A 15875-nucleotide genomic window follows, 5' to 3' on the forward strand; every position below is an offset into this window, starting at 1 on the left:
TTTATTTCTTCTTCCCCCCTTCTCTCCTTTTTTTTTTTTTTCTTTTTTTGCAAAGGAGATGATAGAGAGCGACCTCCCGTCCATGATGTCAGGACTCATCCGGAGCTCAGGGCACAGCCAGCACGCTGCCCAGGAGTACAGGTGAGGGCTTTATTGATGGAGAACCGCACAGCACCAACCCAAACCTGCCAACTGATGGCACGCAAACCGATTCTCACCTTGTGCACCAGGTTTCCTTGTGCAACCCTGTCCTAAAAAGCCAGCTGTGTCATTTCTCTTGCTCCACTTGCTTTTCTTGAGCTGAACGAAGCAGTGAGCAGTTATAACTCATTGCTTACTTCGGGTGATTCCTATTTAAAGCATTTTGATGCTGAGCCGTATTGGTTAAATGCACCTTCCAAGCCACGGGCTGACCTCCCATGCTCTCTCTGCTGTATGAGTGTTGTCAGATAACATAGACATCAATTATTGTTAATTTAGAATTAGCTAAAAGTTTCCTTTCAGGTTGCATTTTGCATTATTGTGCAAAGACTGAATCACGTGCAGTAAGCACCAGATAAATTTTTCATTAAGACAAGCAAGTACATACGTAGTGCTCCAAAGCACTAGTTTATATATATATTAGGTCTACTAATATTAGTGAGAGCAAATCTGGTTTTGCCAACAGCCTCTGATAATTTGTCGATAGCAATACACATCTTTCACCATGCAAAAGCATTGTTAGAAGTCATGGGATAGTTCTGCATGAATTACAGTGCTCTGGGTTAAGTTAGGTTACATCTTGTCACATGATGCCAAGTTCCAAGAAACACATAATAACACGATCTGGCTCTGACAATTCAAAAAAAAAAAAAAAAGAATTTCTTTTTCTTTCTTTCTTTTTTTTAAAGGAGGAGTGAGGGATTCTCTCCTCCCTCCCAGCCTGAGGTTGTTTTCACACATTTCCGTGGGTAACAGTGCTCAGCCGCAGGTATTCTTCTATCAGCCTCTCTCTATTCAAAATGCAAACACTGCACTGCAGCCCCTTGCAGCTCAACAAGTGATTTGTTATACCCTCCTCAGCCGCTGTGGAAGAAGGGTTGTGGAACTCTGTTTTGCTGTTTATTAAAGCATTCTTTGCTCCAGACGTTTTGTTGGCTATGTAAATATTTGTAAAGAAATATTCAGTATTTAATGAGGGGTGTGTATGAGAGAGGTTTCTGGGTGCTTACATTTAAGTCTGTATCGGTGCCCTGAAGAGCACACCACCCTAACAAAGGCCCTTATTATGGGGAGAATTATTCTTTAACTCATTTTAAAAAGCCCTTTTTCTTTCTCAAAGGAAAAAGAAAAAAAGATTGGATTTATCTTAGTCCCAATAAAGGAATTGTAAGAGTTTCTCCTTTATTGGGAAGTCAGCTCCTTTTAAAAACTACTTTTAATCTCTGTTAAACATTCTGAACTCGAAGATCAGAGTTCTCTGAAGTTTTTTAACCCGTTTGTGATTTCTTTAATGCAGCTTTAAAATGAATTATTTGACCTCATTTAATAGCGGCGATTTCTGATAAAAATGCATAAAATCTGAAGTGCACCATAAATGCAGAGCAGTATTTGTCCTACTTCATGAGAAAACACTTTGGATTATGTAAAAGAAAATCTTTTAGACTGAATGATTTTAAGAAAAGAATAGACCTGTCAAATTCTATCAGCTCTGTTTACTCTCCTGCTGTCACCACAGTCCAGCACTGGAACCCACAGTCCTGAGTGCTCCATGGGGGAGCATCAAGGCTCTGCAAAATGGGGAATGGCCTCCAATTAGTGAGTGGGAGGCTGGGTCTGGGCTGAGAATGCTCTTCTGTCTCACTTGGAATCTTTCAATTGGGCAATTGGACTTAGAGGAGAGCAGGCTTTCCTGTGAGGCTGCAGCAGAAAATGCTGAAAAGGGGGAGAGCGTGTGTGGATGTGAGCTGGGGATCAAAGCAGTAAATACCTATAAGTTTTCGTGCATGTATGCACAGATCTTGAAACGACTGATTTTTTTATTGAGGGGAAAAAAAAAAGAAAGAAGAGGAAAAAAAAATCACTAATTTTAGCAGACATTAGAATTCTCTGGTTCTAAAGCATCTGTAGCATATTTGATGTAGTGCATAGCAGCCTAATCTTCCTAATTACTCTATGCAAAGACCTGGACTGTTTGCACCTCGATAAAATTATTTTGGGCAAACATCTCTTCTATGAGATGTAAAACATCATACTGTCTGGGAGTGATCAGGGCCATCAGAGCTTCCCCAGCTCCTACATTTCTCTGGGGCTGTCACTGCTGGGCTGTCAATGCAAAGTAAAGCTTCATATGAGCCAAAAAGTGCCTCTATCACTTTCCCAAAGAAAATACTGCTACCTTCAGTATTTTCATAACTGTAGCAGTGTCAAATATTGCTGGTAATTTCATTTTACACCTCAGGGAATAAAGGCAGAGAATCATAACACTGATTTTTAAACTTTCCAGACTTCAACACTTGGCTAATTGTGATGAATAACTGAATATTATGTTGCAGTGTAAATATTTTGATGTCGAATCAGAGTACACGCTTACCTTGCAGTGGTGCTCCTGTATTGTTTCAGCACAGAGCTATGTAAGTTATAAGAGCTCACTCAAAGACTTCTCAACCAATGAAGAACTCCCATAATTTTCAGTGGGCTAGGAGCTGGTCTTTGAGTTATTTATTTGCCTTGTGAATGCTTCAAGACATATTGAATATAAGTAGTATAAGCAGTATTGAAATTTGCAATTCATTTTCTTGCAGTTTAGTTTTGCTGAGCATTAATAACTGGTGCAAGAGAAGTAGATCTATTGCAATGTATATGAGTGCAGAATTGGATTGAACATGAAAACCTTTAGGATTTGAAGCCCCAGTGAGGCAGATGAAAGGAAAATAACAGATTTACAGTAGTTTACTTTTGGCTTGGCTAAGGTAGGCTTTTACGTGAGTATAAAGTATTCAGTATGTTAGTAGGCTGTCCTTCCTCTTCTTCCCATTTTAATTATCCCTTTGATTCTTAAATACAGTATTTATACAATATTTAACTGATTAGGTAATCTAATTCAGTTTTTCTGTTTGTTTGTTTGTTTTTTTTCTGTAATCTTGAATTTCTACACGCACAGTTTGGCATCAAATTGTGCTTTAAAAGTTTTTTGGGGTTAAGCTGACCTTTAGTTCATGTCCTGAACAGTTAAGGTTTTACTTTCTCTAACCATTGATTCAGCGACTACTTAATCCTGGCAGCAAATCCCATGAGCCTTGGATTGTGGTGTCAACAGTCCTCATAGACAACCAACACGTAAGCACTACGTTCCCTATGTTCTAGACATGGCTGCATTACAGAGGTGAAAATGGTGGGCAGTCTTTATCTTTTATGGAAATTGGGACATTTGGGCTCTCCTAAGTGGTTGTCTCATATAGCTGGTTTTGGAGCAAGCTACAGTTGGGTGTTTTCCACAATCAGTCCTGTGGCTAGATGGAGGCTGGGGGTTTGCATGAAGTAAATTTCTGCAGACAAAATGTTACAGATGCATAACTAACAACACCGTAATTGTTCCTGAAGAAAATGTCAGTGTCCATTCCCTTGACACCATGTGTGTCTGACAGGGAGTGAGATAATGACTCGATGTGTCGGAGGAATTTCATCACAGGACTTGCTTCATTCTTTCAAAAAAATGTGAGAAACCTCCTAGGAATCAGTCAAACTGAGGCTGCAGTGGATTGATTTAAGTGGATTAGCTCAACTGTTTCCTATGCAGTTCCTGAAATGTGCTAATCAGTATTAATAAAAAAAAAAAAAATAGTGGCCCTTGCTTCTCATATTCTCTTGCAGTTGCTGCCAGAGCTGGGGAGGACAGGCTGTAGCTGGGCAGTACCTAGCAAGATTCTGAGGCTATTCTGTTTCCAATGAAACCAGAACTGAGCTCCTATGTTACCTCATAAAAGGCGCTTGACCTTCAATTCAAGACAAGGAAGCAGAAAACGTGCATTTTTTTCAGCATTCTTGTGAGAAACCTCACGTGCTCAGGGCTCACCACTCTTGTTCTGCCCACTGAAAAAAATCTCGCCTGTGAGGAAAGCACAGCACAACTTCTGCAAGGGAGGCAGGTCTGACAGCAGTGCAAAGCACAGCAGATTTCATGTCCCCTTTACACTGGATTAACTATCTGCACAGGATCCCAGGCAAGTAAATCAGTTCATTGCTAATGAATAGCAGCTGAAGCAATGCTAAAGGAAGAAATAGCTTCCCCAGTAGACAACTCTACTGACTGTTACACAAAACATTCATGTAGCACCAGATACTTCAATGCATTTTTGCATCAAGAAGAAACTTATTATGACATTAGTTACAGCTCTTTCCCCCCCCCCCCCAACAAAACATACTGTAGATTAAGATACAGGCTGCATCTGGGAAATCTTAACCTACAGGAAGAAAGAGTGATTGTGTGGGTGAAGCAGAGCAAGGAGTGAGCTCTGGGTGCTGACACTGCTGCTCGCTTCCTGTTAGGCTTAAGCAAATCATGTAGGTCACTTGTAATTCAGTTTCCCTTCATCCCATACCAAAATGAGGTAACGGGGTGTTGTGAAACTCTGAGCTGAGACGTATAAAAGTCTCTTACAGCGCTTCTATAACTGGTTCTTTAAGAGCATAAATACCTTTGCAGAAGGTTTTTGGAGAATCACCTTCTATTCTGAGCCATGGTGTTATGAGAAGGAGAAGAGCAACACCTGACAGGGTAACTATTTGCTTTTTGCTTTGGTTCATCTAATCCAAAGTTTCCCGAGCTGCAGTTGAGGAGGGATGTTCTGGTTTTTCCTGGACAACTGCCTGATTTCTCTTCTTATTTCCAACAAGGCCAGAAATTACTGAACACCTGAAGACAGGGAGGAGAAAGGCAGGCTGGGCATTTAGGAGTGGATGGGTAGTGCGATTTCAAAAGGCAGAGTGGAAGTGCAGAGCAGAAGCAGCAGTGAGAGCAGCTGGGACAGGAGCAGGGAGAAAAGGGACTGATGGCTGTGCAGTGTGGGAAACAGAGCCTGGTGCAGGGAAGGGGGAAGGTGGGAAGAGAAGTGTGTAGCAGGGAGGAGCAGAGCAGTCAGAGTGAAGAGTGAAAGAAGACAGGTTGACTCAGTAAAACAGAATAATTCTCACCATGGAGACAGGTGAAGAGTCACAAAACATTACTGTTTGCCTTGTGTTGCTTTATGTATCAGAAATTGCTGTGCTTGTTCTGAGGCCATTACATAATCCCAGACAAAAGAAAACAGTTTCTGAGAACCACTTCAAGAGAAAGTTTTTGTAGGATTCTTGTTCAATTGTTGCTCTCTGGATAAACCACTGCAAGCAGCTAATTAAGAATCTATCACTGCTGACTGCCTCTGCTTGAAGTTGCATTACTTATGCTCCAGTGTCAGTGCTGGCTGGGATAATGAAAATTTTCCGTTGAGAGACATTAGAACACTATGGTTGAAGCTGAATATGCCGTGCAAAACAGCCACGGTGTTTTGGTCTGGGTTTGTTCAGAACGATGGCAATGCTGAGTTGCTGCCATGCTCTAATCCCTTTGCACCAGGCTCACCCTGCAGCATCAACCAGTTTGAGTGCTTTGAATCTTTTAGAGACAGGCTCCATGCAGGCAGAGTCCTCTGAAGGGTGGAAGGCACAGTACTTACAGAAATATGTCGCTTTGCATACCGTATTATAAACCTGAATCCCCAGTTATTGCCTAAACCACCCAGAGATCAAATATTTGAAGGCACGCTTGACATTGCCAGGCTTTTCTTTAGCCTCAGCAGAGGTGTTTGGCAGGCTCTTCTATAACTGTGTTCTCCAGGGTCAAATTCTTCATGCACCAGAGTTTGCAGGTGTAGAAGCGACCGGATCACCCCGACAGCAGCTCCTGCAGTGATGAACTGCATTAGGTTCAGCTCAGTAGATCCAAGTTCAGTTCTGACATTCCAGGCTCCTGCAGGGTTGTGCAAGGAAGGAATTTCTTTCCATATAGCTAGCTGTTTAGTTGGTGTCTCCTACCTGTATAGGAGCTATGTTTCAGATAGCACATGTGCCAGTGTTTTGCACTGCTAAGAGACTCAAGTGATGTTGGTCATACCAATGCAAGAGTCCAATTCCCTAGTGATTGCTGGCAGGAAAGTCTATAAGGTCAGCATAAGGGGATTCCTTTCCGTGTTATTCATCCTGATTCAAATAAACCTCGTGCAGGCTGGCTGATGGCCAAGCTCTGTTGGAGCTTATCTCAAGTGGATAAATATTTTGGGCAATGTATAATAGAGCAGATAGCAAAGATGAATGTTATACTGAGCACTTCTATATCACGTACTGTAGATCTCAGGGTGCTTTTCAAAGAAGGCCAGCATCCTCTGATACACAGAGAGCAGGGGCATGAATCATCAACATCACGTGGGTTCTTACTAACACAGTTACCTTTCTAGGGTAAAAACACATAGACAGGTTTTTTTTTCCTGCAGAGGGTTGAAAGGAGAGGGCTGAAAATGGAATTGTATCATTTCACCACACATTTAAAAGATGATGTTATGTTTGTAACAACTTTGGTGCAACTAGAACCTTCCTGCATAGGATGTAGCTGTTGAGCTTATGCACCAGACAGCCCTGGGGAATGTGCAGCTGGGGACATTTTTGGCAGCGTGCATTAATTATAGCGTATCACTATTTATCTCATTTACATGCATTGAAAGGAAATGGCTGCTTTTACTACAGTGCCCCATTGTGCCAGGGGCTGTGAACACCCATCTACAGGCAGGATCTCTGACTCCTGAAGTTTACCCTGAAATGTGAGACAGAAAGGATGGCAGAGGGGACTGGAATCTGAGCACGTGGTATTACAGTATGTATTTATGCATTGGTAGTTGGCCTGGCACTGGTGCTTTTCTCAGGTCAGAAAGGTTGTCATGGTTTTGCACCCTATGACATTACAATGCTAGGTATTACTGTATTACTCTCTTTTCAGAGAGAGTTAGATCAGCATTTTTTACTAAAATCAGGAACAGCTTGAGCCTGTGTACTGTAAGATAAGCTGCAGAATAAATCTGGGCACTTAAAACACCTTGGAGAACAAATGGATGCACTTTAAGCAGTCTTGCCTTCTTGAAGGTATATTTCAGATTGCTTTTGGAGACAACCTGAAGAATAGTCTTCAACTGTGAAATATTTTTTTTATTCTGACAAAACTTTTTCTTTTCCCCTATGATTAATGAAAACAGTTATTCTGACAACTACCAAATCCAGTGAAAACGTGAGCGAGCAGCCAGGCATGCTTTTAAAAGTCGTGTGAGCTTGAATCCCAACAGCTGTTCCATGCTAGGATGGAGAAAGGAAGACAACATCTTTGTCTCGGACAAAGAACTGGCTCGCACACCTTGCCTTGTTGTTTGCCTCTACCATTGCATCTTGGTGTCTGTCTGAAATGGAGCTCAGTGAGTTCAAATGGAGCTCAGTGACACCGAGTTTAAATTGGATATTAGGAAGTTGTTGACCAGGAGGGCGGTGAAGAACTGGCATGGGTTGACCAGAGAGGTGGTGGTGCTCCATCCCTATGGACACCCATGCTCAGAGGACGGGGCTGTGAGCCCTGATGAAGCTGTGGGTGTCCCTATGCGCTGCACTACAGACCAGACAGCCTTTAGGTCTCCCTTCCAACCCCAAATGTTCTATGATTCTATGAGGGAGCTGCACATCTACACTCCCAGCAATGCTGAGGGGCGTGCAGTGTGATCTTGGGGGGAGGATCATCCAATTTTGGATAGCATCTAGTCTTCCAGAGCATATCACCAGTCCTCTGCACATCTGGGAAGCGCTATGTGAGTCTCCACCAGGACAAGCAGGGAACAGGGACCTTCTCTCCCCTAAAACACCCAGGGAAAGCTGCTGCACAGCCCCAGTCCCACTGCACGGAGATGCTCAGAGAAGCAGAGGGCATGCAGAGGATTCATGGGCTGACAGGAGGCGTGTGTGGTGGGTGCTGACCCTCGCCGCCCATCTGACCCCACTGTTTGTTGAGGGAGCTGACTTGTCTGGGAGGACTGGCAGGGATGGGGGTGCCAGATGGCATGTGTATGCGTGTTGTGTGTCGGCTGTCATTCAGCCAGATTAATGTGGAGTTGGTAAAAAGGAGGAGGGGGGGGAAAAAAAAAAACAACAATTAAGCAAGAATCCCAAAAACAATTGAGGCCACGTGCCACTGGGCAACAGTCGTTTGCTCCACAATGGGTTATCGGCTTACAATGAATGGGCCCAACTGTTGCAAACGACATGAGCCTGCCCAGTTTTCAAATCATTTAATGCTTTTGTTTTCTTCCAATCCAGCCAATCTCTGGGCCGGGAGAGCGGTCACCTGATATTCTTTTTCTGTATTTAAGTCCCAGGCCTTACAAAATAACTGAACAGGGGTAACCATGGCGATGCTAATTATTGCACTTTAACTACAGTACAAGAAAGAAAATGGGGGTAGGCTAGGAGAGAGATGTGAAGATGTTTCTGGCCAGGATTTTAACTTTTGGCTCCTGCTCGTGGCTTTTTCTTTTTCCTCCTTCTTTTCAAAGCCTTTTTACAAACAAACAAATTACATTCTGCTTTAAGGATTTCCCAGGAATTTCTGAGGTGTGTTTCAGGAAATCACAAATAGAGGAGCTGAATGCCCCTGGGCTGCCAGGCATAGGAGTTCTGTCTCGTTCCTTTGAGCTGCCTTGGAATCATATGGAACATAAAAGATGCTTCAGCAAGAGACCAGATTTCTTTAAGACTTCTGCATCGTTATTTGGCAATCAGCATGCATTAGTGCCACACAGCTGGCTTCAACACATCTACGAGAGAGATTGTTTCTAAGCTTCATGGTTCCTTGTTCAGTATCAGTAACTTCATATCTCTGACTGGAAAAGATCAGTGGTTCATTATGTGAAATTTCACTCATGCACCCACCAATGGGATAGACAGGGGCTGGGAAAAGCTCTCCCCAGGTGTTAAAGCCAGCAGCAGGCTGTGGAGGATCTGGGCACAGAAACTTTTCCAAGGCTAGCTGCTCACTGCCTTTAAATGTTAGTGCAAATTTGTCCAGTTAAAAGTCTTAACAGGTTCCTTCTACATCAAGGCCCTACAAGAACAGATTTCAGCCAAAAGTGAAAATGACAGATCAGTTTGGGTTTTGTTTCTAGGCAGTTTCTCTTCCAGGTTCTCATGACTTCTTCCCCTATAAATACTGCACAAAACGTTTTCTTAACTAAAACATTTCAAATTGTACAAAGGAACACATGATTAAAAGGCAAAGGACGTCAGTAACTAGCCAGCTGTGAAACAAAAGGTCACATCTGAACTCTGCAAGCAGAATTCCAGCTTGACGCATTTCCCCGCTGACCTCCACGAGCTCAGGCATCCCAGACATCTCCCTTCTTACCAAGTTTTACAGCATCTCTACTCTTTTCTAACCTCTTGTGCTGTTTTGCAGGCTCTTAGCTTCTGATCCCTCCCAGCTGAGTGAAGATGACCTCCCCAGTGACTTGCAGTCCCTGTCGTGGCTGACATCTGTTGATGTTCCTCGGTTACAACAGATGGCCAGTGGAAGAATGGATTTTGGCCTTGGTGCCCAGAACGCAATGCTACAACAGACAGGTAAACTGTTAGGATGGTAAATAACTGCTATTTAAATGACACAGCCTACTGCTCCTTTCACTTTCCTCCACATACTCCAGCTTTGCCAGTAGTAGGTTTGTTTTAGGTACATTACTTTTCACTTCCTGACAGAAGACCTGGAGCCTGTTGTCTTCTTATAAAACGTTGCTGATCTATTTCTTTCACTTCAAGAGGCAGAGTCCTAGCAGTCACAGCAGCAATCTTAGGATCCAGCAGACTTCTCTGCTCGTTGTAGTTGCCAATGCCACGTGTGAAATTGGGCCAAGGTATTTAATACTTGTATTTCAGAGGTTTTCAACAGCTTGGAAATTAGGTAATTAATCTTTCTTGTTTGTTTCAACACTGATAAAACTAAGAGTATCTTATTTACCCCATACCTGTTTGCTTCACGCAGACTTACAGCATCTGTTCATTGGAACACCTTTCTTTTCTTTGTGAACATCCTTCAGGCAAACACACTTGTTCCCCAAGGCATTCTGCTGAGCAAACTCAGCATATCATCTTGCTTGCTTTAGAGCAGAAATCCGTCTGGAGTACAGAGAGCTCTGAATCTGTGTTTTGTTTCTGGATTGTTTTTTTTTTCCTTTTGTAAGATACTGTGTCTGTAAGAGCACTGCGGACTGGTAAACAGCTGTCATCTTTCAGTCTCTATATAACAAGTTTTGGAAGCAGCTGAAGTCATCTTTGCAATTTGTGAAAGGTTCAGAGTTCTTTTGGGATGGAAAGCCATAGAGAGGCGTGATTATCCACTCCAGACTTAGCTGCGTTCAAGTGCATCTATTAAAAATAAATGTCAGCTCTCTTTTTCTGAAGTATACTTTCACGTGAACATTTATTGCACTTGCTTTTTTCAAAACAGGTCCTGTGGCAAGCAATATGCACTCCACAGGAGCACCTGGAGCAATGATTCATGTCCAGGCCAGCCTGCCACAGGGAGTCCTGGGACTGAATTCTATTTCATCACATGGAGCCAATGTAAGAGCAACCCTTGCAATACTTCTTAGGAAAAGATGTTGGTAATCTGAAGACTGACACGTCTGTTATCTTTCTCTCTGCAGATGAGCCAGTACTCTGTAGGTGGGCAGCCCTCTCCTAGTTTACAGACACAGCAGCAGCAGCAGCTCTTCCCTCCTCATCCACAGCAAGTGTTTGCCATAGCCCAGAATACACAACAGGTACTGTTATTTACTTCTGGTCCATGTCTCAGAGTGCCTTCTAAGATCATCTCTAGAACTCTTTCAAAAGAAAAAGCCTTAAGCCTACATACATTCGTGGACACTCTTATTTTCCTTTGCATACAGTGTAATCCAGCAGCAATCTACAACACATCGTATGGCACCCAGCCACATTATCCTCAGCCACGCCTGGCTCCTCACTCTGCCCAAGAACTGCATCCAAAACATTACCCCAAGCCCATCTATTCATACAGGTGAGTAGATACCAGCACAGCACGTTGCTCAGAGCCTGTTTTGGGATGACTTCACTGTAGGTGGGACAGCACAAGAGCATTCGATTCCTTTTGAAGGGAACACAAATCCATTCACCCACCCAAGAGTTCTGTGGAAACTGCCTCTGGGGGGTAGCAGGAATGAACAAGCAAAGTAGTTCCTGGCCATCAGCATAAAGGTAGAAAAACAGCACAGGGAAGTAAAATCTGCAGGATCAGAGGGTGTCTTCTGAGCACTTGAAAACTCACTCACTATAGATCCCTATGGGGAAACAGACTACCAGGGGAATCCCGTGGTCAGCCAGGTGTTTGTATCTGAATGGAGATGGATCTGAGATTGCTAGACCAGGAAACAACATGATGTATGCAACCTGTTGCATGTGCAACCTGTTGTTAAACGTTTTTCTGTCCTCTAGTTGCTTAATTGCAATGGCACTGAAGAACAGCAAAACAGGCAGTCTCCCCGTGAGTGAGATCTACAGCTTCATGAAGGAACACTTTCCCTACTTCAAGGTATGCATACAGCTGGGAGTGGAACATCACTTACTTTGTTCTCAGCATATTTCTCTGACATCTTCCTGCATCTTTCAGACAGCCCCTGATGGCTGGAAAAACTCCGTGCGCCATAACCTGTCCCTGAATAAGTGTTTTGAGAAGGTGGAAAACAAAATGAGTGGCACCTCTCGCAAGGGATGTCTGTGGGCTCTCAATCCTGCCAAGATTGACAAAATGGAAGAGGAGATGCAGAAGTGGAAGCGGAAGGACTTAGCTGCTATTCACAGGAGCATGGCTAACCCAGGTAGGGCTTATATTACACTTCTCTGTTGCTTGCGTTAAAAGTGTCTGTTTGGCCAGGAATACACAAATTAAAACAACAAAAAAAGACAAAACAAAACAAAAACCAACAAAAAACAAGTCCTGCTGAACAGTGCTAGCTAGCACAGAGCTCTCAGGCCTTCCAACAACCTCTGCCTTAAATCTGCACAGCCAAAATGATCCCTGTGCTCTGCATTGAATTGGGTCTCTACTGCTACTGAGGACATGGAAGCTCTCAGCATAAACTGGTCCCCACATTCTAGATGGTTATCTTTTTCTTCCATGCTAACTAACTTATCTAGCACATCCAAGGCGTTATGAAGAGTTATGCTGCCTCCAGTGTTAGCATTTATAGTGGCAGTTTGTAATTTTTTTTTTTTTGGCTGTTGCTCTGCAAAACTCTTTACTCCCATTCTTACTTATAAAAATGCAGGTTTGTTTTTGAACCTTTCAGCAGCTCAGTGTTGGCAAAAGCAACCAGAGGGTTTTGCTGTAAATTTTTTAAGCTGATAAATAACATTCTCCTTTACTTAAAAACAATAGTGCCACTGAAACTGCCAGGAGGCTCTCACGTGAATCTTACCTGGGAAACAAGCAGAATTCAGACTGTTGCTGTGAGCAGGAGACCTTCCAAGGATGCTGCCCATGCTGGTTGTGTTGCTCTGTGCAAGGATGCTGCCCATGCTGGTTGTGTTGCTCTGTGCAAACTTCATGTGATTTTTTTTTTTTTTTTTTTAAAGCTGTGTTAGGGGTTACTGTGGAAGTTGACTAGGATATGGGTTAAGGGGAGGGAAGGAGATGGCACTATTTTGCTCTTCGAACAGTCAGTTTGCACAGTCAAAGCTTGCCTTTTTGTGCTGCTTCTCACACAGTCACAGGTGCTGCTTGCCTTCTAGGTTTTATTGCAAAAGTGCAAAGCTGTGCTCACGAATGAAATGAATGAAATGCTTTGATAGGAACCTACTTGAACAAATGGGTTAAACTTCCTCTTTTCTTCCTTGGGAATGGGCATTGCATGCACAGAGGAGCTGGACAAGCTGATTACTGACAGACCTGAGAACTGCAGGCGGTCCGGTAAACAGGCAGAACCTGAGATCTCTACCCTGAACCACATGGCAGCAGCCCAAGGCCGAATCTCCATCTCCCAGCTGCAGCCCCAACCCATCATGACGCTCTCTCTGCAGTCTGTCCCTCTGCATCACCAGATCCAGACCCAGGCTCGCATCGCGCCGGACTCCCCAGCACCTGCACAGACACCTCCTCTCCACACTCTGCCTGACATCAGCCACAGCCCTCTGCCCCACCACCCCATGGGCCGTGCCCCTCCCGACTTCCTGAACATGACCACAGACATGAACACGGAGGTGGATGCTCTGGATCCAAGCATTATGGATTTTGCATTGCAAGGTATAGGAGAAGGAAGCTGGGGGAGTGGAGGGCAGAATTTATACGATTGTGTCGTTGCTGAATATATATCCAAGGGCTTCAGCAGGACTCACTGGGATGGAATTAACTGAGATGAAATCTTGTGCTGGGTGCTGGCCTGTGCAGCTTGACTTCCCCAGCCCTCCTCATTGCATTTCTACCCTGTGCTAGATAGGAAAGCAAACCACCTTCATGGTTCAAGTACTGCAGTAGATATAAACAGACATGTCCACCTAAAGATCTGGGACATCACACCTCTCCATCCCTCGGAAACCATAGCTCTACTTGTGCCTTGGTTTCTCTCATTTGTAAATCTTTGGCTTATGGAGATCCTTAGTGTGATCCTTGGGTTTCTTTCTGGTCAGCACGTGGTAGATAGCTGCTGTCCAGGAAGGACTGGATTGCTGGAGCCCAGAGGGCTGTGAGGGAACAGATGCTCACTGCCTTTGCACTCCAGATCTGCAAACTGTGCTGTTTCTAAGCAGCACGTAAAACCCTTTAGTTAAGGGACTGACCCCCTCCCCACAGTGCCTGAACAGGTTGGATGTGTTGCTGTGACTGGAATTTAATCTTTTAAAGGTAACATATGGGAGGAAATGAAAGATGACAGCTTCAGCCTTGACACCCTGGGTGCCTTCAGCAACTCTCCCCTGCACCTCTCAGACTGTGACCTGGGCACTCCTGGCCTCACCCCCATCTCCAGTGGCAGCGATCACTCCTTGTCAGACTTTCAGGTCACAGGCCTTTATACCACTTACACCTCCGTGGACAACGTAGCAGCAGCTCAGTACATGAACCCTCAAGGCAACAAGCCCATCGCTCTGCTCTAAGCGTTGCACCGTTCCGTGGACCTTGAATTCAGGGGCCAGTTTCTCCCAACCCTTAAAATCCAACCTGAAAGCAATAAAACAGCTCCTCCTACAGACACTTTGGAAAGTGTTGGCTGTTTACTGGGACGCAGCACGCAATGCCAAAATAACTCAAACCGGTAGCAGTGGAGTTCTACTGTACCTTTCATCCATGCCAGCACTGAGATTGGATGGTTGTGTTGCAGGGCTGGTGAGTTCTTAAGGACCTGGAAGGCATCAGTCGGTAGGAACTTCTTCTAGAATGGAGCTGAACTAAAAATGAGTCCAGTTAAGGAGAACACATTTTCTTGACATTATAATCTAGACTTACTTGTTGATGTTGTTCTGTTGTCACACACACAGAGGCCAACACAACTCAATGGTTGGATCAGCACCAAGTTCACATCCCAAAGGGTTGATCTCGTACCACGTTCATCTTCTTTCTCACGTTGCCAAATGACTGTTGCCTTGAACAAAGATCACACGCAGGTTCTGGAGGCATTTGCACCTCTAACACTTTTCTGATGTAACTGTTGCTAACTTATTGTTATGAGGGGGGAAAAAAGGAGCAAAAAGATTATTAATGAGAAATCCATAGCAGACAACTGCTGTGCCTAGGGCTTATGACAAAGCCCTTACCCATGAAGGAACCAGTACTACTGAATGATGAAGCTGATCACTGGCTAGAAGCTTTTAGGAATTATGCCTATTTTTTAGGACTTGTTTTAAAAAAAAGATTAGATTTGCCTTTTTTTATAGTACTGTGCATTGTGCTTCTGTCCATTTTTGTGCTAGGCAGTATTACTATTTGTAAATTTATTTATATTTATTGTTATGAAGAGAAATTATGTAAACTGAGCACTGTTCAAATTCTTTTAAATGCTGCAGTAACCTGTTTTACATCAACTAAGTTATTCACCTTCAAACACACAACTTTAATCACTGTTTGTTACACTACATTTCTTTTAAATAAGCACTTTTGATACTGTGAAACTCATTGTGTTTTTTTTCTTAAATTCAGAGACCAAATATTGTAACTGTACCATACAATTCAGAATCGCCTTCCCATTCTGATTAGCCCAAGTAAAATTGTTCCTAATTTAGATTGTTTTATACTTGGTATCACACGATGCAAGGAAAGAAATTGTATGAAACATCCAACAGTTAAAAAAAAAAACCCTGAAAATGACATTGAAATGTAGCATTTAGTCTACTTATACCTCTGTGACCATGGAGTCATATTTATGTCTTGTGTTGTCTGTCCCATTCAGGGCTCTGTCAGTCCCAGTCCTTGTACCTGCAGTGCCGGGGCTGCTCACAGCACACAGCCTCTCCAGCCTCCATCCAGGCACAAAGCACCAACTGCAGCACCCAGCTGTGCGACCTGAGGGCAGCAAGATGCTGAAGCAGCCCCACCAAGCCAGCGCAGGTACCTTGTGCTGAAAAACACTGTTGGGAGAGTCAGGGGCTGGAAAACGTGCATATCTGTACCTTTCCAAGTGCATGAATCCATGCCAGCCTCTTCCAGAAGACCATGCTGGTCCAGGTCGTAATTTATTGTTTGAGAACAGATGTGACTACTGATCATTTGCTGTGTCATCTATGCTGTTTGCATTTTTTTAAAAATAAATATTTCTTAGCACGAAAGCTGCCTCATT

The 15875-nt window shown here is 43.6% G+C and overlaps 1 protein-coding gene across 4 annotated transcripts; it reads left to right on the forward strand.

Moving 5' to 3' along the window:
* Positions 1–55: 55 nt before the first annotated feature.
* Positions 56–15864, forward strand: FOXN4 (forkhead box N4). 4 transcript variants are annotated; one of them, XM_090152738.1, is made up of 10 exons: positions 2851–3373; positions 3853–4202; positions 9497–9660; positions 10541–10656; positions 10740–10856; positions 10983–11110; positions 11545–11641; positions 11720–11927; positions 12968–13351; positions 13949–15864. In XM_090152738.1, the coding sequence occupies exons 3-10, from the start codon at positions 9600–9602 to the stop codon at positions 14197–14199; spliced, it is 1362 nt and encodes a 453-aa protein (XP_090008864.1). In that variant the 5' UTR covers positions 2851–3373; positions 3853–4202; positions 9497–9599; the 3' UTR covers positions 14200–15864. The 4 variants fall into 4 exon arrangements, with proteins under 4 accessions (XP_031448316.1, XP_090008864.1, XP_090008865.1 ...); XM_031592456.2 differs by lacking the exons at positions 2851–3373; positions 3853–4202 and adding an exon at positions 56–141; XM_090152739.1 differs by lacking the exons at positions 2851–3373; positions 3853–4202 and adding an exon at positions 4663–4756.
* The last annotated feature ends 11 nt before the right edge of the window (positions 15865–15875 follow it).

Source organism: Phasianus colchicus, chromosome 18 (assembly GCF_987193195.1).
Source record: "Phasianus colchicus chromosome 18, bPhaCol1.hap1.1, whole genome shotgun sequence".
NCBI lineage: Eukaryota > Metazoa > Chordata > Aves > Galliformes > Phasianidae > Phasianus > Phasianus colchicus.